The 23,318-nt window shown below is 37.9% G+C and overlaps 1 protein-coding gene across 7 annotated transcripts in view; it reads right to left on the bottom strand.

The window, feature by feature from the left end:
* The window catches only part of LOC132482953 (lysine-specific demethylase 6A-like), a 168,865-nt gene that overhangs the window by 126,292 nt on the left and 19,255 nt on the right, over positions 1-23,318 (bottom strand). For all 7 annotated transcript variants that reach the window (XM_060088225.1, XM_060088218.1, XM_060088222.1 and 4 more), the window contains one exon: positions 9,569-9,618. In XM_060088225.1, the coding sequence (XP_059944208.1) occupies positions 9,569-9,618 (50 nt within the window). The remainder of the gene's footprint in view (positions 1-9,568; positions 9,619-23,318) is intronic.

Raw genomic sequence — 23,318 nt, 5'->3', positions numbered from 1 at the left:
AGCTGATGTGACCTTCTGGCAAGTATTTCACATGTAACACAAATACCTTTATGATTTTTCCCTCATTCAGAGAGGTACAAATAGCTTTTCCCCAGATTTTCTTCAGAACAATTTTCAACCATCCTCCTTCCACGTCACTGACCATCTAGTCAAACCACTGGACACAGCAAATGAATCACTATATAGTTGCACAAATGACTGTTACTTCTTCCAAGGAAAGTGTACAGTCAGGTGCACTGGAAGGATTGTTATACGGGTATTCCATGAATCATTCCAGAATTTGGCCGATCCCTCGTTTTCCAGTTATTAAGACATATGCATAGAAATAACTTTCCTTATCAAATGAACTCTAATCAGAACTTTAAGTCACAGTTATTATTTCACTTTAATTCTTCTTAGAAAGTGTTTATAATCAGCTAGAGGCAGGAATGCTTTGTGGTAGCATCCAGGAGTAAGTTTGAGACCATGTCTCAAGTGTATTTCCAAAAGTAAGGAAGAAGATAATGGAGTCATAAAACTGCTAACCCAAGAAAAAGCAGAACAAGAATTAATTTCATGGCTTTGAATAAATTGATTAAGACCATTATAATTTCTGATTAATTTATTTGAAACACTGTTGGTGTTTTAATGTTTGTATTCAAGATTTAAGAAAATCTTTTTCTCTTAATCTATGTATAATTAAGTAAACTTGTAAAGTAATTCTTTGTGAACAAAGATACAATAGTTACTTTTTCTCCCTACCTGCTCTTCTACAATTTGAAAACTGAGTATTCTTATTTTTAATGAGAATATAATTATTTGTATAAATTCAAAACAAATCTCTTTTCCTTGTAAAGGACTCTACTGGAAACACTGATTATAACACCAAGGCTCTGACTGGAATGTCTGAGAATGGTATGTGCACTGAATCACATATGATCCAAGAGCTTGAAAGAACTAAGGAGCCACTGCTTACAAAGCTACAGTTGGAAAAACTGGCCTGAAGCTGCCTAATAGAGTTCCATACCTTATCAGAGAAATAAGGAAGGTCACTTCCTGGTAGGCCCATGAACCTTAGGATATTTCAGGAACACAAGACAAGGGAATTCAACCAAACCTCTACATTGCAGGCAAAATGTAGTGGTGAGTTCCTGGCTTGACTCCCTAGACATAAGAGGCTTTTAAAAGTCTAGTCTGAAATTTCTTATGAAAAGTTCCAAGAAGAAAAGACATGTGTGACCAGTTACTATTCTTGCCACCTCTATGTTAATAAGGAGGCAAAGCCAAAAATAAATAAATAAATTCATTTTTTTAATAAATTTATTTTTAAAAAATAAATGTGTGGAGCTTCCCTGGTGGCACAGTATCCCCAATGCAGGGGACACAGGTTCATGTCCCGGTCCGGGAAGATCCCACATGCCGCAGAGCGGCTGGGCCCATGAGCCATGGCCGCTGAGCCTGCGCGTCTGGTGCCTGTGCTCCGCAATGGGAGAGGCCACAACGGTGAGAGGCCCACGTACCACAAAAAAAAAAAAAAAGTCTGTTGTTTATAAAAAAAAAATAATCAAGCAAAATTTAATGAAACTACTAATTCTGTAAACAAATTATTCTGACCTTGATTCTCTGATAAAATAGATGGTGAAAAAAAATATGTTTACAATAGAAAACTATAATGTAACCTTTGGATTCAGTCTTGCATATTTACCAGTCCTTGACAAATATTGAATTCCTCCAATTTACACCTCTCTAAATTGGTGCTTCCAAATTTTCTCCATTCTGACTTGGAAAAATTACGAACTGAAACAGCCTTTTACCCAGAGCCCTGAAAGCTGATGCTACACAACATCATATAAACTTCAAGAATATTACCATAACAGATCATTAATGAACAAACTTCATGCCTACTACTGACTGGTCCTCTCATAAAGTTTGTCATCACAACTCAAACCAGTAATTCTATGTATTGCCCCTGTTGTCCACACTCTACCATCTACTGATGCTTTGAGCCCATCAACTACAAATCTTGAAAAACTGTCCTCTGGAATCAGAAATTGGGTTTTTAACATTTATTCTTTGTTTTTCTGTTATTTTCACATAAACTTGCCCCTCCTTAAATGCTTGCTGCCTATCCCTGAACTTCTATTATCATTACTCAACAGACTATTCAGTTGGTCCTAAATGTACAAAAGGCTATAGAACAAGAAATGAACTAACATTGTTCTAAGAAAGAAAAATGTCTCTTCACTCCTTTAAACAATAGTGGGAACTAACAACCAAACTATAGGTCAGATTTCTGAACCTGTTCCTAAGCACATCTGCACATTTCCTTCTAAAATTGCAAGAACGACATTAAGTGGGTTTGGCAAAAGTGCCTCATCCTCTGTATGTGAAATACGCAGTATCTAATCGTGGTTCCGCATCCTCCGCTACTCACCTTGATGAGGATGGCTTAGCACAAACTGCCTTGTTATTTCTTTTAGTAATTTTCCAAAGGCTGACCCTTACAGGGCTCCTTGGCAATAAATTCCTAGTTGCTCAGGCTGTATTCAGAACTGACCCCGGTTCTACATTGAATATCATTTCCCCAACTGCAACAGTACTGAAAAACAATGTTTTTCTACTTTCTTATCCTCCTTTGAAAAACTAACAAACAACAACTACAAAAACACCAGCAAGGCAACTCCCTTGCTTGCCTGATGAGTCACAGGCATAAAAATGAAATGAAAAAAGGCTATTTAATAATCTTAATGTCCCCTTCAAGGGAATCATTATTTTTGTCTCCTTGTGGAAGAATTCCTTCCTCTGGAACAAACACCTCTCAGTCATTCTAGCATGAAGTTGTGAGTACAAAAAGCAAAAATGCTGCTATTGGATAACCAGGGTAATAGTGGGTGCCACTCCCAATTCCACTGTGTTGATTGCTGGACCCATGAAAGCTAGCTATTAGAAAAACACCACCAATTCAGAGCATTATAAATCTCTTGGTGCCACATAACTTGCACTGTAACTGAGTCTTCAAAAGGCCCTTTCACTTCTCTATCAAGCCAGCTGCTGTTTCAGGATAATGGGGAACACGGTTAACGTCAATGAATTTCATAACATGGGAGTCCATTGCTGTATTTCTTTTCCTGTGAAGTTAGTTCCTTACTCTGAAGCAATTCTGTGTAGATTACCACAATATTAGATAAGGCATTCTGTAAATCCAGGGATGCCAGTTTTGACAAAAGCACTGTCTGTCTGCAGGGAAGGCAAATTGGTATGCCAGCAAATTTCTATTCCAGTGTCGATAAAATACTGACTCTTTCATGATGGAAGCAGTCCACTGTCATCAACCTGGCACTGAGAAGCTACACGAACACCTTAGGAAATGATGCCATATCAGGAATTGAATGTTATTGTCTGTTGCTGACAGACTGGGTACTGGCATTGGTGAGTAAAAGCCCACAGTGCTGATCCCATGCAACACTTTGTCTCTGCCTCCATTAAAATTCTGTCATGTTCCTGTTGGACAATGACAGATGTGGCTGGGGAAAGAGCCTGTGCTATGCGCTTTCCATTAAGTGTACCAACATATGTAGGAATGCCAGAAAAGAGAAAAGACCAAAAAAAAGTATTTCAATAGTAAACAGCTAAAAACTTCCCAAATTTCAGGAAAAAACTTTATCTGTAAATCAGTAAGCACAACTAAACTCAAGTAGAATAAACGAAAAGACATTCAGAGACAGATCACAGTAGAAAATGTTGAAGATCAAACACAAGGAGAAAATTCTGAAAGCAGCAAGAGAAAAAAACTCTGTTACAAAACAAAACAGAAAACCAATCAGATTAAGCTGATTTCTCCTCAGATACTATGATGGTGAAAGGCAGTGGGCTAGAGTAATCAAAGTGCTCAAAGAAAACAAACTGCCAACCAAGAATCTTCTATCCTAGCAGAGTTTTCAACTATGAAAGCTAAATATTTGTAGATTATAAAAGAGAGAGAAAGAATCCACTTCAAACACACCCGCCATACAATAAATATTACAACAAATTCTAGTGAAGTTCTTTAGGCTTAGAACAAGTGTCCATGTCAGCTTTTCAAAGCTAAAAAATGGGGGTAGGAGGGTAGTTTAACATCTAATTATACAGGTATGGGACACAGCAGACTGCATACGTATTTCTTTTCTTTCCTTCCTTCTAACTGATTTAAAAACCAGCTCTCCATATAATTGTATTATTATGCCAATTAATATATAGTAATATAACTTAATGATAGAACAAATGAGTTAAGCTGGGAACAAAGCTATAATGGACTACAGAAAAGACTCAAGATGGTCAAGCAGATATACAAGAACAAATGAAGACACACAGATATGGGAATTTAAGAGGCTAAAATACAAAAGCCAAACATGAAATCTTTTCTTCTTAAACCTCAACAAATTACATAAATTAATATTATAACAACATACTACTACATAGTTCATACACACATAGGTAACAATGTTAACTGTTGAAGGTGCAACAAATAAAAAAACGCAAGTACATAATGTCATATTAAGGGTATCATTTCTATATCTCATAGGAACTAGTTTAGTATAAATCAAGGTAAAGTCATATAACTTGATATTTACATGGTAAGCACTAGGGCAACCATTAAGAAAATAACTCAAAAACATATAATGAAAAAACCTGAAGAAATTATATTAATTTAAAAAATCTGCTTCATGCAGTAAAGCAAGAATAGAAAAAGAGACATACAAAAGAAGTACAATGGCAGATGTATATACAATATTTAAATAATAACATTAGACAAAATTGGATTAAATAATCAATGCAAAAATTATCAGACTGGATAAAATTAAAAGATCCAACTGTATGCTGTCTTCAGGAGACATACTTTAGATTGAAAAACACAGACTGTAAATAAAAAGATGAAAAGCAATGAATCATGAAAACACTGATTATAAAAATTCTGGGGGGCCTCCCTGGTGGCGCAGTGGTTGAGAGTCCGCCTGCCGATGCAGGGGATACGGGTTCGTGCCCCGGTCTGGGAGGATCCCATATGCCGCGGAGCGGCTGGGCCCGTGAGCCATGGCCGCTGGGCCTGCGCATCCGGAGCCTGTGCTCCGCAACGGGAGAGGCCACAACAGTGAGAGGCCCACATACCGCAAAAAAAAAAAAAAAAAAAAATTCTGGGGACTTCACTGGTGATCCAGTGGTAAAGAATCCGCCTTCCAACTCAGGGGACACGGATTCAATCCCTGGTCAGGGAATGAAGATCCCACATGCCACGGGGCAACTAAGCCCTCACACCATAACTACTGAGCTCCTGCACCTCACCTAGGGAGCCTGCGTGCCGCAAACTACAGAGCCCATGCGCTTTGGAACCCACACACCACAATTACAGAGCCCACGCGCCCTGGAGCCTGCGCACCACAACCAGAGAAGAAAAAATCCACACACCACAACTAGAGAGAAGCCCCCCGCTGCAACAAAGAGCCTGAGCGCCTCAACAAAAGATTGTGTGTGCCTCAACGAACGTCCCACGTGCCGCAATTAAGACTCAGAGGCAAAAATAAAATTAAACAAATAAATTAAAATTCTGGAATGGCTATACTACTACCAAACAAAATTCTTCAAAACCAAAAGAACATTAGTAGAAATAAAGCAGGACAATAAAAATAATTATGTGACATGGAGATGTTGGCTAACGCTACAGTTTCAAATGCTTTGTGTATAAACGTATCACATCAACACACTATATACAACTTAAACAAATAGTGATACATGCACAGGTCAATTATGTCTCTATAAAGTTGGAAGAAAAATTTAAATAAAATAATTTATCCATCAAAAATACATAGCAGCTCTGATACATGCACCCAACAAAACATATGACACAAAACCTATAAAAATGACCCCCAAAATAAGCAATTAATCAGCAACTGGAGGCTTAATCTTATATTCAATATAGATGGAACCACCAGAGAGAAAGAACACAAAGAGGGAATACATAGCTTAAACAAAACTTTAACCCACCAAACTTAACAAATATTTAGAGAATACTTCAAATAAAAACAGAATATATATATTCCTCTCATGCACATTAAACATTCTCCAAGATAGAACAAATATTATGCTGCAAAATAAATCTGAGTAAAAGATGAATTGAAATAATATGAAGTATGTTGTTTGAACAAAACAAAATGAAATTTTAAAAAATAATACCAGAAAAAAATGTGGAAATTAAAGAATACATTCCTGGGCTTCCCTGGTGGCGCAGTGGTCAAGAATCTGCCTGCTAATGCAGGGGATACGGGTTCAAGCCCTGGTCCGGGAGGATCCCACATGTCACGGAGCAACTAGGCCCGTGAGCCACAACTACTTAGCCTGCGCGTCTGGAGCCTGTGCTCTGCAACAAGAGAGGCCGCGACAGTGAGAGGCCCGTGCGCCATGATGAAGAGTGGACCCTGCTTGCCACAACTAGAGAAAGCCCTCGCACAGAAACGAAGACCCAACACAGCAAAAATAAATAAATTAATTAATAAACTCCTACCAACAACATCTTAAAACAAAAAAAAGAATACATTCCTGAATAATCAGTAAGTCAAACTAAGAATTAAATTCTCAATAGACACAAAAAAGAAATTTGACCAAACACATCACCTTTCCATGATTAAAAAAACATAACTGAATAAAATTAGAAAGAAACTTCAACTTGATAAAAGATAGCTAAGAGGGCTTCCCTGGTAGCGCAGTAGTTAAGAGAATCCACCTGCCAATGCCAGGGGACATGGGTTCGAGCCCTGGTCCGGGAAGATCCCACATGCAGTGGAACAACTAAGCCCATGCGCCACAACTACTGAGCCTGCAATCTAGAGCCCGTAAGCCTCAACTACTGAGGCTCGCAAGCCTAAAGTCCCTGATCCACAACAAGAGAAGCCACCGCAATCAGAAGGCCCACACACTGCAACGAGAGAGTAGCCCCTGCTCGCCGCAACTAGAGAAAGCACATGCACAGCAACGAAGACCCAATGCAGCCTAAAATAAATAAATAAATGCTTTAAAAAATAGAAATAAGTGTCAACAAGTGATGGACGTCCCTGGTGACCCAGTGGTTGGGAGTCTGCTTCCCAATGCAGGGGACACAGGTTCGATCCCTAGTCGGGGAACTAAGATCCCACATTCTGCAGGGCAACTAAGCCTGCATCCTGGAACTACTGAGCCCACACACTCTGGAGCCCACATGCCGCAACTAGGGAGCCCACGTGCTGTGACTACAGAGCCCACAGGCTCTGGAGCCCAGTTCCACAACCAAAGAAAAGCCCACACACCATAACAAAAGATCCCGCATGCCACAACTAAGACCTGACACAGCCAATAAACAAATAAATAAATATTTTTTTAAAAAAAAGTAAAGTGAAATTATGAAAATAATTCTATTTATAATAAAATATGGTTCAACTATATGTTATCCACAAGACAAAATTTACATTCAAAGATACAAGTAGTTTAAAAGTAATAGGTTGTAATGTGTGGTACCAACACAAAAACAGGCATAAAAGATCAACAGAACAGAAAGTTTAGAAAAAAACTGTTTTCTGTTTCTTTGAACAGAAAGTCTAGAAATAAACCAACAGATTTGTGGCAAAGACTGGTGACAACAATGTCAAGATCATACAGTTGGGGAAAGAATTTTCTTTTCAACAATCACTGCTAGGACAACTACATACCCACATGCAAAACAATAAAGTTGAAACCTTACCTTACACCACACAAAAAAAAAATTATCTTGAAATGATCAAGAACCTAAGAGTTAGAGCTAAAACTACAAAACCTTTAGAAGAAGAATGTGGATAAATCTTTATGACTTGGATTGGTACTGGATATACAGTACAAGCAACAAAAGAAAAAAAAAGCTATATGGGAATTCATAACAAAACTTTTGTGCCTCAAAGAACTCTATTAAACATGAAAAATAGACAACGCAGAGAATAAGAAAACATCAGCAAGTCAACTAGATATATAAATAATATTGCAACTCAGTTTAAAAGGGACAAAGAATCTGAATAGACTTTTCTCAAAACAAACAAACACCAATGTCCAACAAACAAACAAGAAGATGTTCAAACACAGTTAGTCATCAGGGCAATGAAAATGAAAACTAAAGTGAGAAAACATGTTACACCCATTAGGATGGTGGAATTTAGAAAAGACAGAACAAATGTTGGCAAGAATATGGAGAAAATGGGGTCTTCCTACAATGAGTGTCAGAATGTAACGTGGTGGAATCACTCTAGAAATTAGTTTAACAGATCATCAAAAACTTAACAGCACAGCAAATTCAACTCTGAGGTATACTTCCAAAAGGAATGAAAATATGTCTTCAAACAAAAACAGGGACACAAATGCTCAGAGCAGCATGATTCATAGCCAAGGGGGAGAGAGAGCAAATGTCCATCAACCAACGGAATAAACAAAACTAATATCCATAAATTGTAATTTATAGTTCTAAAAAGGAATGAAGTACTACTACTGATACATGCTACAGCAGACACAAACCTTGAAAACACTAAGTGAAAAAAAGAGTCCAGACTAGACAGACATATAGAAACACAAAGTAAATGAACACTTTCTTAAGAAAGGGATCATGGGGGACTGAGAGAGAGAATACATGTTCTCATTATTCTATAATAAAAATATTTTAAATAGTCTAAAATCAAAGGTGGTAAAGGATACACAAACTTTGTGAATATATTAAAAATCATTAAATCGTACCCTTCAAATGGGTGTATTCTATGGTAAATGAATCATACTTCTATAATACTGTTATCAAAAAAGAATAGTAGTAAATCTAAATAAACTTATGTGAATGTCTCTGGATTAAATAAACCTTCATACTTAGCTGTTTCTTTCCACTCCAAGTACTTCACAAAAGCCAGCAACACGTTCAGTTACATTAGGGGTCAACAAATGGGTTTTCAAACTCCCTGGGTAACCTAAAATTTCTTTGCAGGTAACATAACACTACCTATAACTAATTATCATAGAAGTTACATATAAAATGGATATTATAGGTTATATCCTATTAGATAAATTTGTTTTGAAAAGCAATCTATTTAGCAATCTATTTAGCTATCTGTATCATACTTGAAAGAAAGCACATATGCATTGCAAGATTAATCTGCTAGCTAGTTTAACTTTACTGCTTAAATTAAGATAACACAGTGGATAATTTACCCTTATACTCCATTCTTACTTAGACAGATTTTCTAACATGGATGACTTTCATTCTCCCCAGAGATCCAACCATAGCCTTTTAGCCTGATTCACCCATCTTTAAAATCACCATTATGCATCCTTCATCTATTCCCAGCTACAAACTTAAAAAAGGAACAGATTTTTTTACTTGATTTTGTTATTAAAGTATCACACTTAGAATGTCTTTTTAATTAGTCAGAAAGATACTAGTTATGAACAATATACTTCACACAAAACAGCTGGCACAAAATACCTTTCTCTCCCTTTCCATGTTCCCTACTTAGAATTAGTATTTCATACAATTTGTCCCAAAATAAGAAAACAAAATTGGTATTCAAAGGTCACTAACCTTCCAGTAGTCAGACTGTAAACTGTAGTATCTCTGATAAGCAGATAACGCTGAAAAAGGGAAAACAGTTATTAGTCCAATTAATGTCCTATTTAAAAATCCACAACACAGATTTTAATACAAGCTGCCCATCATTCCTGCCTCTCCACTAACAGTTATATAAACAGTAAACAATTTAAAGTTTATGCCCTACCAAGTTAATCACCTACAGAAATAATAATTATAATGGAAAAATAAATAACCTACAGGAGACCAGGTATATAAACCATCATCAAATCTCATCCTTGCACTTACAAAAATGTAAAACCTTGGCACTTACTTTAATTCAATTGATCTCCCTCATCAACCAAATGTCATGAAAATGTTCTAAGGCTGTTTTTACACACTATAATGAATTTTCTCAAACTCCAACACTTTCCAGAAAGATAAAACCTGAGCTGTAACAAACCCTTGTTTCTGGTGCTTCCTTCCACATAATCAATATCATCTTCAGCTATTAGCTTCAATACAATTCCAAAATGGTTATTCCCACACTCCCTAATCCATCTAAAGGCACAAAAAGTCTGGAATCACATAAAGAAGTTCCTGTCAGCCTAAAAAAAAGGGACATAAAGTAAAAAGGTAAACAGGAAGTCACATAAGCCAGGGCTCCCCAACCCCTGGGATGCAAACTAGTACAGTCCTTGGCCTGTTAGGAACTGGGCCGTACCACAGGAGGTGAGTGGCAGGCAAGCAAGCAAAGCTTCACGTGCCACTCCCCATCGCTCACATTACCACATGAACCATCGCTGACCATCGCTACCCCACCATCCCACCCCCCATCCGTGGAAAAATCCACGAAACCGGTCCCTGGTGTCAAAAAGGTTGGGAACCGCTAAGATAAGCACATCAGAATTAGTGGGGACATTCTTTAAAACTAAGAACAACAGGAAACTCTATCATGATTCCAAAGGAATAAGAATGTCTTTGAAATATTTGTTAAAGTTCCCAAGGGACAACGTTTAGAATGAAATACACTTAGGAATGAACACTGCCTTCATGTCAAAGTAAAATAAGAATATTACAGTATATGAAAGGAAGAGCAGATTGTACACAAGTATTGTAACACTGAGGATTTTCATATCTTCGACAATCATTTTTATGAATTTCAGACATTTTCTCAATAAAGCCAAAATCATTATCTAATATCCTTTCATGAAAATAACTAGAGTTTAGAGAAAATGAGACTTAATGAGAAAAACTTGCTTTTTCAAGTATTATCATAAAATTATAATAATCAGAATTTCAAGATAACCAAATGTGTGGTTAAAAGACACTACTATATATGAAAATCACTGCATACAATACATCTGAAAACTGACTGACTAAAATATTTGTTCTTACAAAAAAATGTGAAGGAGCAAGGCTAACACAAGAAGGCACAGATTACCAAAGCACACACTCACCAAGAGAATCAACCCAGAAACAAGTGTCAGGGTACAAAAGTTCACTGCAGACATGCCTGAGATTTAAACATCCAGGGCTCCCAGGTAAAGGAGGAGCCCCACAATACTGCAAGACTTTCTTCTAGGGGCCCACTAATATTGCCACATGTTAACCTGAGAAAAAGCTCCACAAGCTTCTGGCTAAAGAATGGGAAAAGGAACAATTTTTAAATACCTCAAAGCATTCTGGTTGTAACAATCCGGAAAGTAAGAAAAATACTCAATTCCAGCCCATTCCAGTCATCCTATCCAACCTAGAAGGAAGAAAACTGAGAAATTCTGACACTTTGCAAAGGCATAGGCTAACTAAAAAGACTGAGACCTAATCATAAGACTATAGAAATTTTTCCCTCCCCTAACATCTTGCTAGCCCATTACTAAAGGCTTATTTACAGCAGTTCTTTTTAACTCGACATGGTACACCATGTCGAGATACCAAGAAAAAATTACAAGGCACACCAAAAAAAAAAAAGAGAGAGAGAGAGAAGCAAGGGGCACAGCAAGCATCAGAAACAGATGTGGCTCTGATGTTGGAACTATCACATCAGGAAATTCAAAACAAGTACAACTAATATGCTAAGGATATGCAATATATAAAGTAGAGAGCATACAAGAATGGAAAAACAATGTAAACAGAAATATAGAAGGCCAACAATTTCAAGTAGAAATGCTAAAGATCAAAAACACTATAACAAAAATTATGAGTCGCAGTAGATTAGATACTGCTAAGGAAACGCTATCTGAGATAGAGGATTTATCAAAAGAATCCTCAAAAACCCCTAAAAAGGGAAGACTGGGGGAAAAAAGAACAGAATATCCAAGGCTGTGGGACAACTAGCAAAGGTTTAACAAATGTGTTACTATCCTAACAAAAGATAAAGAAATACTATACTATCAAAAGATAAAGGAAGAGAGCACAGGAATTATTTGGAACAATAAGGAATGAGAATTTCCCCCGAATTAATGTGAGACAATAGACCATAGATTCAGGAAGCTCAGAGAACACCAAGCAGGGAAAATGACCAAAGCAAAAAAATACACTGAGGCATATTTTCAAACTGCAGAAAATGTTTATTAAAAAAAAAAACAGACCATGGATACATGGATAGTAAGGCTAATGTATCTTCTGTTTTGTTTTTTGACTGTAATAATAAGAACTGTATTGAATGATGTCTTGAGAGGGGACAAGTAGTGATAGGAATGATGACAACAGAAAGAGCTCGGAAAAGATAATTCAAACCTATCTTCAGTTAACAAAGCCAATTATTGACTTATATGAAGAAATGGGGAAAGTCAAGAAAATAGATGCTTCTAAATCTGTCGATGAAGTTTTTGATGAAGCTGTGAAGATTTTTGACAAAGAAGGCTAACTCTAAACCTGAAAGCATCCTTTAAATAATGCTTGAAAATACTGCTTTGATAGCTGCTATCACAACCCATTTTTTACATCTCAATTAATGTAATCGAGATGTATAATTACATCTCAATTAATGGCCGGAAAGTACATAATAAGACAAATTAATTTCTTTATCTTTTTTTGGAGGGGGAGGGTCACAGGAGTAGACAGTAAATTTGACTCTAGTTACAGTGTTCACAAAACAAAAAAGGGCATTAGCTAGTTTTTGTTTTTACTCAAAAAGAATATCCCTTTTACTAGTTTATAGTTCGTGCCTTCTGTGACCAAAACTTTTAGTATGTCTATCCCTTTAGTAATTACAACATGCCTGGATTAGGGATACCCCACATCTTTTTCTCTTGCAGGTTCTAAATTCCCAGCATATTAAGTTGTAGGCCAAATTCCAAAGGAACTTTTCCTGGGGTCAGTTCCAGCACAATGTGGTTGGTAAACAAACTCATGAAATGAATTCCCATAAGTGTTTGAGTATTTATCAAATAATTGACCATTTCTGATAGAAAAGTAAGAAAAGTTAGGCTTTGTTTTACTACAACTTATACAAAGTTGTGTGACAGGGCACAGTCTTTGCTTCCAGGGATTGGGATGGGGCACTGCAAGGACCTGGCAGAATTATCACCTTTAGTCTGACATAAATCTGAGGGTAAGGGGCAAACATCACACCCTGGACATGTATTCCTTATGCTCTGTTATATAGTGTTATTAATGATTAAACTGATCTTAACAAAATTCCTAGCAGTGGAACCTTGAAATGCATGTACTCAGATTTATGGTCAAATTTTTTAGTTAGCATTTTAGTTTTACTTCAAAGTTATTTTCTTTGTTTTCCAGACTAAGCATAGCGTTCGTACAAAGGAGACGAAATCTAATGGTTAAATTTCCCATTTGTATTTTATTTTCTTGAATTTTTTTTCATAGCACTTTAAGAAGATTTAAAAATCAATGCACTTTGGTCAGAGAAACAATAAATTTATCTTATTTAAAAAACACACAAAGAACTCTTGAAACTCAACCATGGGAAAACAGCCTGATAAAAAAATGGACCAGAGAACTTAACAAACACCCCACCAAAGAAGAGCTACAGAGGGTAAAAAACCATATGAAAAGATGTTTTACATAATGTCATCAGGGAAATATAAATTAAAGCTATATACTTATTTAGAAAGGCCAAAATCAAAAACACTGACCATACCAAATAATGGCGAGGCTGTGGAACAGAAACTCTCATTCATTCCTAGGGAAAGCAAAAATGGTACAGCCAATGGAAAACAGTTTGGGGGTTTCTTACAAAACTTACACATACTCCTATCATATGATCCAGCAATCATACTTTTTACCCAAAGGAGATGAAAACTTTATGTCACTATGAAAATCTGCACATGGAGTTGCCTCTTGCCCAAGTTCCCATTTTAAACTTTATATATCTCCCCTTAAGGAGACAGGCTGTCAATCTTTCTTTCCCCAGCTCATCAACGTGTTGCAGAAGCTATATATTCCAAGCAAGTGCAAATGACAGCTAGGGCTACTTTGCTCTACAAGCTCACATTCATGGGACAGAAGCTCTAATGCACAAACAGCAGAGAAAACTATGTTCTCTAATTGCCCTAACCTATATCATACATGGTGAGAGACTCCATGTCAGGAAAGGCAAGGTACCTGTCTAACACCTGCTACTATATCAGAGGATCATTCCAAAAGAACAAGGTCACTTATCCCACACTCCAGCCCTGGAAAAATGAGGCAGAGGTTCTATGTTATAGAACACAGAACTCAGTGGTTATCCCTAAATAACTGAATTTACATGGAAAAGAGGTTAGAAAAGTTAAAAACTAACACTATTGTTGAAAACAATGGAAACATTTTTTTTTTTTTTTTTTTTTTTTTTTTGCTGCACGCGGGCCTCTCACTGCTGCGGCCTCCCCCATCGCGGAGCACAGGCTCCGGACGCACAGGCCCAGCGGCCATGGCTCACGGGCCCAGCCTCTCCGCGGCACGTGGGATCCTCCCAGACCGGGGCACGAACCCGTATCCCCTGCATCGGCAGGCGGACTCCCAACCACTGCGCCACCAGGGAAGCCCGAAACATTTTTATATTAAGTAATTAAGAGGAGGTTGTTAGCTCTAAGAAAGCAAAAATCAAGTACCTGACAAACAAACTGTACCCACAATACTATATAAATAACTCTGAAAACTCAATAATAAATAAATAAATATAAAACAAAAAGTGTAATAATAAAAGAAAAACATCACAGACTAAGACAGCAAATAAGCACAGGAAAAGATGTTCACCATCATTATGGAAATGAACCATACTAACAATAACAAGTTCTGACAAAGATAAAGAGCAACCGTGATTCTCATAAACTGCTATTGTAAATGCAAACTTGGAACAGCTACTTTGGGAAATCATACGCAATTTGTTGTAAAGTTATAATAAACTTACCAGCAATGCACTGACCCAGAAATTCACTCCTAAGTGAAATTAAAACTTAAATTCATACAAAAAACGGTATGTAAAAATTTTAGGCACTTTTTCCACAACTGCCAAACTTCCTTCAATCGGTGTTGGGGTACACAAACTGTCAAACATCCAGACTACAGAATATTGTTCAGCAATACAACGTAAATATTGATACACCCAATAACGTGAAGAAATCTCAAGTGTGTCATGCTAAATTAACAAAGTTCAAACTCAAAACATTGTCTAAAATCATCCTAACAGAAAACAAAGCCCAGGCCTCTGATAATTCTGTGGTGTCAACGTATCAGAACTGTACTACCTGCCTCCAAACTTCTTAGGTGAAAGAGAAAAATGCTAAATAATACACAGATCACTCATGCCGCCATGGTACTTTTAATAAAGGATAGTTTATTATTTTAAGTCTTTATTGAATTGGTTACAATATTGCTTCTGTTTCAGCTTTGGCTTTTTTGGCCCCAAGGCATATGGGAGCTTAGCTCCCAGACCAGGAATTGAACCCACACCCACCCTGCACTGAAAGGCAAAGTCTTAACCACCCAACTGCCAGGTAAGTCCCTAAATGACGGTTTAAAAAGAAGTAATTCTAGGGCTTCCCTGGTGGCGCAGTGGTTGAGAGTCCACCTGCCGATGAAGGGGACATGGGTTCGTGCCCCAGGTCTGGGAAGATCCCACATGCCGTGGAGCGGCTAAGCCCGTGAGCCATGGCCGCTGAGCCTGCGCGTCCGGAGCCTGGGCTCCACAATAGGAGAGGCCACAACAGTGAGAGGACCGCGTACCGCAAAAACAAAACAAAAAAAATTTAAAAATAAATAAATAAAAAGAAGTAATTCTAAAAGACACAACTAACTCTTTTGTAAAAATATAAATGAAAAATGCAAATAAAAATCAAATCATGCTGAAGTATCAAATACAGACCAAATATTTATCTAATATTTAATGAGTAAGTTGACACATGATTCAAAACAATTCTTAAAAATTATCCTTCTGAAAGAACATCTCTCTGTGCTTGTGGGCATACATAATCAATCAGTGTTCAACAGTTCTAGTCAGTGAAGCATATAAAGTTGAATATGAACTCAAAACCACTGCAGGCACCAAAACCCAATTATAAACAAAGTATATATCACTGAGACAGGCTGGGAACTGGGACCTTTTACTGCAGCGCTTGCTCCTCTACCTGAGCAACAATAAGGGACGAAAAATAACTGTGCACATGTATAGTTGGGGCAAATTATGAACAAGTTACAAAAAAACCATAAACCACCTACCACAAGGTGCCAGGAGAAAAAAAAGTACTGTGCACAATTTCCTGCACACAGCACCAACAAAGGGAGTGGGCAGACCACCCAAGCCACCCCTCTGCCTGACCCCTGGATCCGCCCCTACCCTCACCCAACTTAAGGGACCAGCTCACCCCCGCTTAGGGAGTAAGCCAGGGAACCTGCTAACTTGTTTCTGCTCCCCCACTCCTGCAGCATTGAGTCCCAATAAAACTTTGCCTTAATTTCTCTTCTAGCCTCTTATCAATTTCTATTGATAAAGTCCAAGAACTATGGTCAGTAACATCACCAGCATATTTTATACCTTTTTATGACAACAGATTAATGTCAGTACTGAATTTCCCTAATATATTGCTTAGCTAAACTTTACAAATTTTTGTTCTTAGTACAATTATCAATAGCAGATAACCATGAAACATACTAAGTACAGACTTAAATGACAAAGAAAGGTATATACTATACTACTGCATAAAACTGTAACAGGAAAGAACAATTCTGACTCCATATTAGATGTTTTTTACTTTAATCTCTGTATTCTATTGCTTTTGCTTTGAGTTAAATTCAGGCCCATAGCCTGAAATATAGACGATAGCCTATTCTCAAGGCTCTGACCTTTAAGAATATAACACTTTTCCATTCACACAGAAATAAAAAGTTGCAGAACAGAGAATAACATATTTTTTGCTGGAGGTTTACAGGAACATTATGACCTGACCTGAGTGGACAACTATAAGAACAAAGGATTCCAATACAAAAAAGTATGCAACAAACAGCCACTCCCTTCCCCTTTTAGTATAAAAGAAGCCTGAATTCTGACTGGGGTAAGATGGTTCTCTAGGACAGTGGTGCCTAACCTTTTTGGCACCAGGGACCAGTTTCATAGAAGCCAATTTTTCCACAGACAGGGCGGGGGGGGAGGGGGGGGTCAGGCAATAATGTGAGGGATGGGGAACGGCAGATGAAGCATCACTCCCTCTAGTGATCGGGGGTTGGGGACCCCTGCTCTAGGACATTAGTCTACCATCTTCTCGGTCTGCTGGCTTTCCGAATAAAGTCATTACCCCTTGCCCCACAAGCTCATCTCCCAATTTAATGGCCTGTTGTGTGGCAAGTAGAACAAGTTCACACACCATAACAAAACTAGTACAGTATTATTAAAGCAAAGCATGGACAATAAGTATTCATTACTAAAAATAACCTAAGCTGAAGTAACATAATCAATTTTCTGATTTTAAAAAAGTTCAAAATTTACAGAATTTTTAAGGGCCTAAAGGAAAGAAAGTATCAAGCTGAGAAATTAAGAGTTAAAGATACACTTTAAATGCTAAACTAAAGGGATTCCCTGGTGGCACAGTGGTTAAGAATCCGCCTGCCAATGTGGGGACATGGGTTCGAGCCCTGGTCTGGGAAAATCCCACGTGCCGCGGAGCAACTGGGCCCGTGTGCCACAACTACTGAGCGTGCGCTCTAGAGCCCGCGAGCCACAGCAACTGAGCCCACGTGCTGCAACTACTGGAGCCCATGTGCCTAAAGCCCGTGCTCCGCAACAAGAGAAGACACCACAACGAGAAGCCCACGCACTGCAACAAAGAGTAGCCCCTGCTCGCCGCAACTAGAGAAAGCCTGCACACAGCAACAGAGACCCAGTGCAGCCAAAAATAAACAAATAAAAATAAATAAATAAATTTATAAAAGAAAAAAAATGTTAAGCTAAGAATTTAACTTCTAGGACAAGGGTTCTCCAAGTTTAATCCCAGATGACTCAGTTACCAATTCTACTAGGAAATCCACATCAGCAGGCCCTATCTCAGATATCAGTGAGTCAGAAAATCTGGGGATGGATCCCATCAATTGGTGTTTTAACACACTGTAGGTTTCTGATACACTCTGAAATTTGATAAGCACTGTTTTAGGGGCTCAGAAGTGAAACTCCTACAAAGGGAAAACTGTAATTACAGGTAAGAATTATCCTTCTATGGGAGTATGCTAATAAATTCAAGAAACACTGGCTTACCCTCATTGTTTCCATTAGGACCCCTAATAATCTAAGATGTTCTATTATTCAGGTTCACTGCTATGGGGAGAATAGAGAGTATATACAATAATTATAAGATAAACGCTTAATTCCAAACATATTTTACAATAGAAACCTCTTTTTACCAAGAGATAATACATTCTGTAAAACTGTACAGAAGAAAATATTACCAGTACTGTTTCTACGTGTACAATATACTGGCTTTATATAAAGCCCAGCCTAATACTAAGGAAAAGACCCTTTTGAAATGTTTAGGGTATCAGTTTATATAAAACTAATTTCTTTCTATTTCTCAAAAGTAGCTGAATTAAATTTTAACAAATGTAAAGCATATGTTTTAAATAAGTTAATTCATGTCACCTAGCTTCATAAAATTTGTCTTCAGAACAAGAAAATTATGTGATTAGCGATTAAAAGAAACAAGGCATCGGGCCTCCCTGGTGGCGCAAGTGGTTGAGAGTCCGCCTGCCGATGCAGGGGATACGGGTTCGTGCCCCGGTCTGGGAGGATCCCATATGCCGCGGAGCGTCTGGGCCCGTGAGCCATGGCCGCTGAGCCTGCGCGTCCGGAGCCTGCGCGTCCGGAGCCTGTGCTCCGCAACGGGGGAGGCCACAACAGTGAGAGGCCCGCATACCGCAAAAAAAAAAAAAAAAAAAAAAAAAAGAAACAAGGCATCCCATATGAATATGCAATAAACTAGAAATTAAAGTATTCTCAAATATAAATCCCAAATTCAAAGCCACAACAGAAAATGTCCCAAGAGACTTTCTGTTTGGAAAAGAGAGCAGACACTCTATTCTTCCTGCTCCTCCCTAATAAGTAAGACTACAAACCTTGGAAATAATAAACAACAGTACACAAAGAAAGTTCAGAAGTAAAAACGAAATACACAATTTTTAAGAACTCCAGGCCTGAAAGAAAAATACAGCTACAGGGACCTTTACTAGGTTCACCCAAGAAAAGGTCAACAAAGTACAATGAATACAATGATCCCACATGCCAGAGTGCAACTAAGCCTGCGAGCCACAAATAATGAGCCCGTGTGCCACAGCTACTGAAGCCCGCGCACCTAGAGCCCGAGCTCTGCAACAGGAGAAGCCACAGCAATGAGAAGCCCGTGCACTGCAATGAAGAGTAGCCCCCACTCGACGCACCTAAAGAAAGTCCACACGCAGCAACGAACACCCAAAAAAATTAATTAGTTAATTTTTTTAAAAAAATCACCTGAACATTAGTTAGGTATTCTGCCTCATTACCATCCTCTATAAGGAAAGTAACCTTGCAATATCTTATCCACCTTTTTTCTATAACAGCTTCTTTGTTCCTGACTCCTGCTACCTATAAAATGTCTTTATGCCTTCTACAGCTCTGCAGAGCTCCTTTCCATCTGTTAGATTAAAGGAACTAGATGCTGCCCAATTTATTATGAGCTGAATAAAGAAAAATGATCTTAAAGGAAATGGATCAAGGTGGTGGGGTAGAGGATGTGAAACTCATCTCCTCCCACAAATACATTAAAAATACATCTACAGGAACTTACCTGGTGATCCAGTGGTAAACAATCTGCCTTACAATGCAGGAGACGTGGGTTCGATCCCTGGTCAGGAAGGGAAGATCCCACATGCCACAGGGCAACTAAGCCCTTGTGCCACAACTACTGACCCCGTGCACCTCAACCAGAGTCCTCATGCCACAAACTACAGAGCCCACGTGCTCTTGAACCTACATGCCACAGCTACAGAGCCCACACACCCTGGAGCCTGAGCACCACACTAGACAAGAGAAAACCCGCATGCCACAACTAGAGAGAAGCTCACACTCTGCAACAAAAGATCCTGCATGCTTCAACAAACATCCTGCGTGCCACAATACAGGATGCAGCCAATAAAAATTAAATAAATAAATAATAAATAAAAATCCTTAAAAAAAAAAATACATCTACACATGGAATGATTCTCACACAATCTCCTGAACACCTGACAGAAAATCTCAGACTTCTGAAAGTGCAAGAATATCTCCATGTAACCAGGTAGGACGAAAAAAGGGAAATGGGATAGAACTTGCACATCTGGAAGGGGGCTGTGAAAGAGGAAAGGTTCCTGCACCCTGAGAAACCTTCTCACCCATGGGGAGATCAGCCAGGACAGAAGGGGACTTCAGAGCCTCAGAGGAGAATGCAGCAACTGGTACGAAACAGCCAGAACAGACAGAGACCAAGAAAATTCCCCTGAAAGAAGCAATGAAACAGACCTCTTCAGTCTAAACAGACATTGATTTCTAAAAGGAGATAGTAAAAAAAACTGAAAGAATTAAGAAAAGCCATTGACAGAAATGCAGAGTAGTGTAAAAAGGAACTTGAAACTGTAAAGACGAACCAAGAAAAATTAGAAAATTCATCTGCTGAGACAAAAGCTGAGCTAAAGGTAAGTAACAGCAGAAAGTATAATGCAGAAGAATTAATAAGTGACCTGGAAGACAGAATAATGGAAATCACCCAATCAGGACAGCAGATAGAAAAACAAATGAAGAAAAAAAAAAGAAAGCAATATAAGAGACCTATGGAGTAATATAAAACGTACCAAACTATGCATAACAGAGATTCCAGAAGGGGAAGAAAGAAAAAAGAGAATTGAAAATGTATTTCAAAAAACTATCGCTGGGGGGCTTCCCTGGTGGCGCAGTGGTTGAGAGTCCGCCTGCCAATGCAGGGGACACAGGGTCGTGCCCCAGTCTGGGAAGATCCCACACGCTGCAGAGCGGCTGGGCCTGTGAGCCATGGCCGCTGAGCCTGCGCATCCAGAGCCTGTGCTCCGCAAAAAGAGAGGCCACAACAGTGAGAGGCCCGTGTACCGCAAAAAAAAAAAAAAAAAAAAAAAAATCCCTGAAAATGTCACAAACCTAAAGAAGCAAACATATATCCATGTACAGGAAGCACAGGGGGCCACAAAGAATATAAATCTAAACAGACCTACAGAACAATATATTATAATAAAAATGGCAAAAACTAAAGAGAAAGAGTCTAAATGCAACAAGAGAAAAATGAAGAGTTAATTACAAGGGAACCCCCATAAGGTTTTCAGCTGATTCCTGGTATTCTTTAATTAACAGTAATCTTTTTGGCTAACAGACACATGAAAAGATGCTCATCAACACTAATTATTAGAGAAATGCAAATCAAAACAATGTGGTACCACCTCACACCAGTCACAATGGCCATCATTAAAAACTCTGCAAATAAGAAATGCTGGAGAGGATGTGGAGAAATTGCAACCAGCCTACAATGTTGGTGGGAATGTAAATTGGTGCAGCCACTATGGCAAACAGCATGGAGGTTCCTCAGAAAACTAAAAATAGAATTACCATATGATCCAGCAATCATACCCCTGGGCATAGATCCAGACAAAACTCTAATTCAGAATGATACATGCACCCCAATGTTCACTGCAGCACTATTTACAATAACCAAGACATGGAAACAACCTAAATGTGCATAAATAGATGAATGGATAAAGAAGATGTGGTACATATGTACAATGGAATATTACTCAGCCCTAAAAAAAGAACCAAATGCCATTTGCAGTAACATGGATGGAACTAGAGATTATCATACTAAGTGAAGTCAGAAAGAGAAAGACAAATACCATATGATGTCACTTACATGTGGAATCTAAAAATATGACACAAATGAAACTACCTATGAAATAGAAACAGACTCACAGACACAGAGAAGAGACTTGTGATTGCCAAGGAGAGGAGACTGGGGGAGGGATGGTTTTGGAGGCTGGGGCTAGCAGATGAAAGCTATTACATATAGAAGGGATAAATGACAAGATCTTGATAGGACAGAGAACTATGCTCAATATCCTAAGATAAACTATAATGGAAAAGGATATTTTTAAAAAGAATGTATGTATATGTATAACTGGATCACTTTGCTGTACACGAGAAATTAACACAAAATTGTAAATAACTATACTTCAATAAAAAAAACAAAATCTTAAAAATTTACTCACTAAAATGACAAATGTAGAAAACCTCACCAAAACAGAAGATAAGTAGAGCCAAAAGAAAATATTATATAGAAAATACAATCACAGAAGAATGAGTAAAGCTTGAGTAGAGAGCGACAGATTTTACCCAGTACGTACAACAAACAAAAAAAGATTGAAAAGAAAAAGTTACTGAGTCTCAGAGACTTGTCAGACATTAATATAAAATGCACCATCACCATTCCTGGAGAGGAGAGAGTGAAACTAAAAGAATATTCAATGAAATATGACTAAAATAAAAATCCCAAATTTGGCCAAAACAAAACAAAAACCTAAAGTTTCAACTGAGTGAATCAAAGGAGGATTTAAAAAACAAAGTGCAAAAAATTCATCATTAAGTAAGCTTCTGAAAAATAATTCAAGATGAAGAAACAAACCTTGAAAGCCAGAGAAAAGGACACATTACTCACAGGTGACCAACATGAATGAGAATGAAACTAGCAATCTAACTGATATACAGAACACTCCATCAACATCATAAGCAGAATACCGTTTTTAAAAAAATACTCGTTGCATGTTCACCATAGATAGACCATATTACAGGTTGTAAAAGAAACTCAACAACTTTAAAGGAATTTAAATCACATACATTATGTTCTCTGACCATCACAAAATCAAAATAGAAATTGATACAGAAAAACTAAGGATAAACTCTAACCACTTCAAAATTAAACAAAACACGCATCTAATTAACCCATAGGTCAAAGAGAAAAAAAAACAGGAAATCCCCTGGCAGTCCAGTGGTTAGGACTCAACACTTTCACCGCCAGGGCCAGGGTTCAATCCCTGGTTGGGTAACTAAAAAAATAAAATAAAAATTTAAAGAAAAATTTCAGTCCAAAGACTGGTTTAAAAAAGCCAAGTGCTCTAATGTGCTCAACCTGCTTTGCATCTATGTAACAGTTTAAATCATCTGCAACTCCCTTTTAGTATTCTCTGGTTCTAATACTACAGTGTGGATTTTTTTCCCTAAAATTTTAGAAATTATCTTACACAACGCATGGAA

Source organism: Mesoplodon densirostris (assembly GCF_025265405.1).
Source record: "Mesoplodon densirostris isolate mMesDen1 chromosome Y unlocalized genomic scaffold, mMesDen1 primary haplotype SUPER_Y_unloc_1, whole genome shotgun sequence".
Lineage (NCBI taxonomy): Eukaryota > Metazoa > Chordata > Mammalia > Artiodactyla > Ziphiidae > Mesoplodon > Mesoplodon densirostris.
The sequence above is the reverse complement of the archived record's forward strand: the minus strand, read 5'-3'. Positions and strand labels throughout refer to the sequence as shown.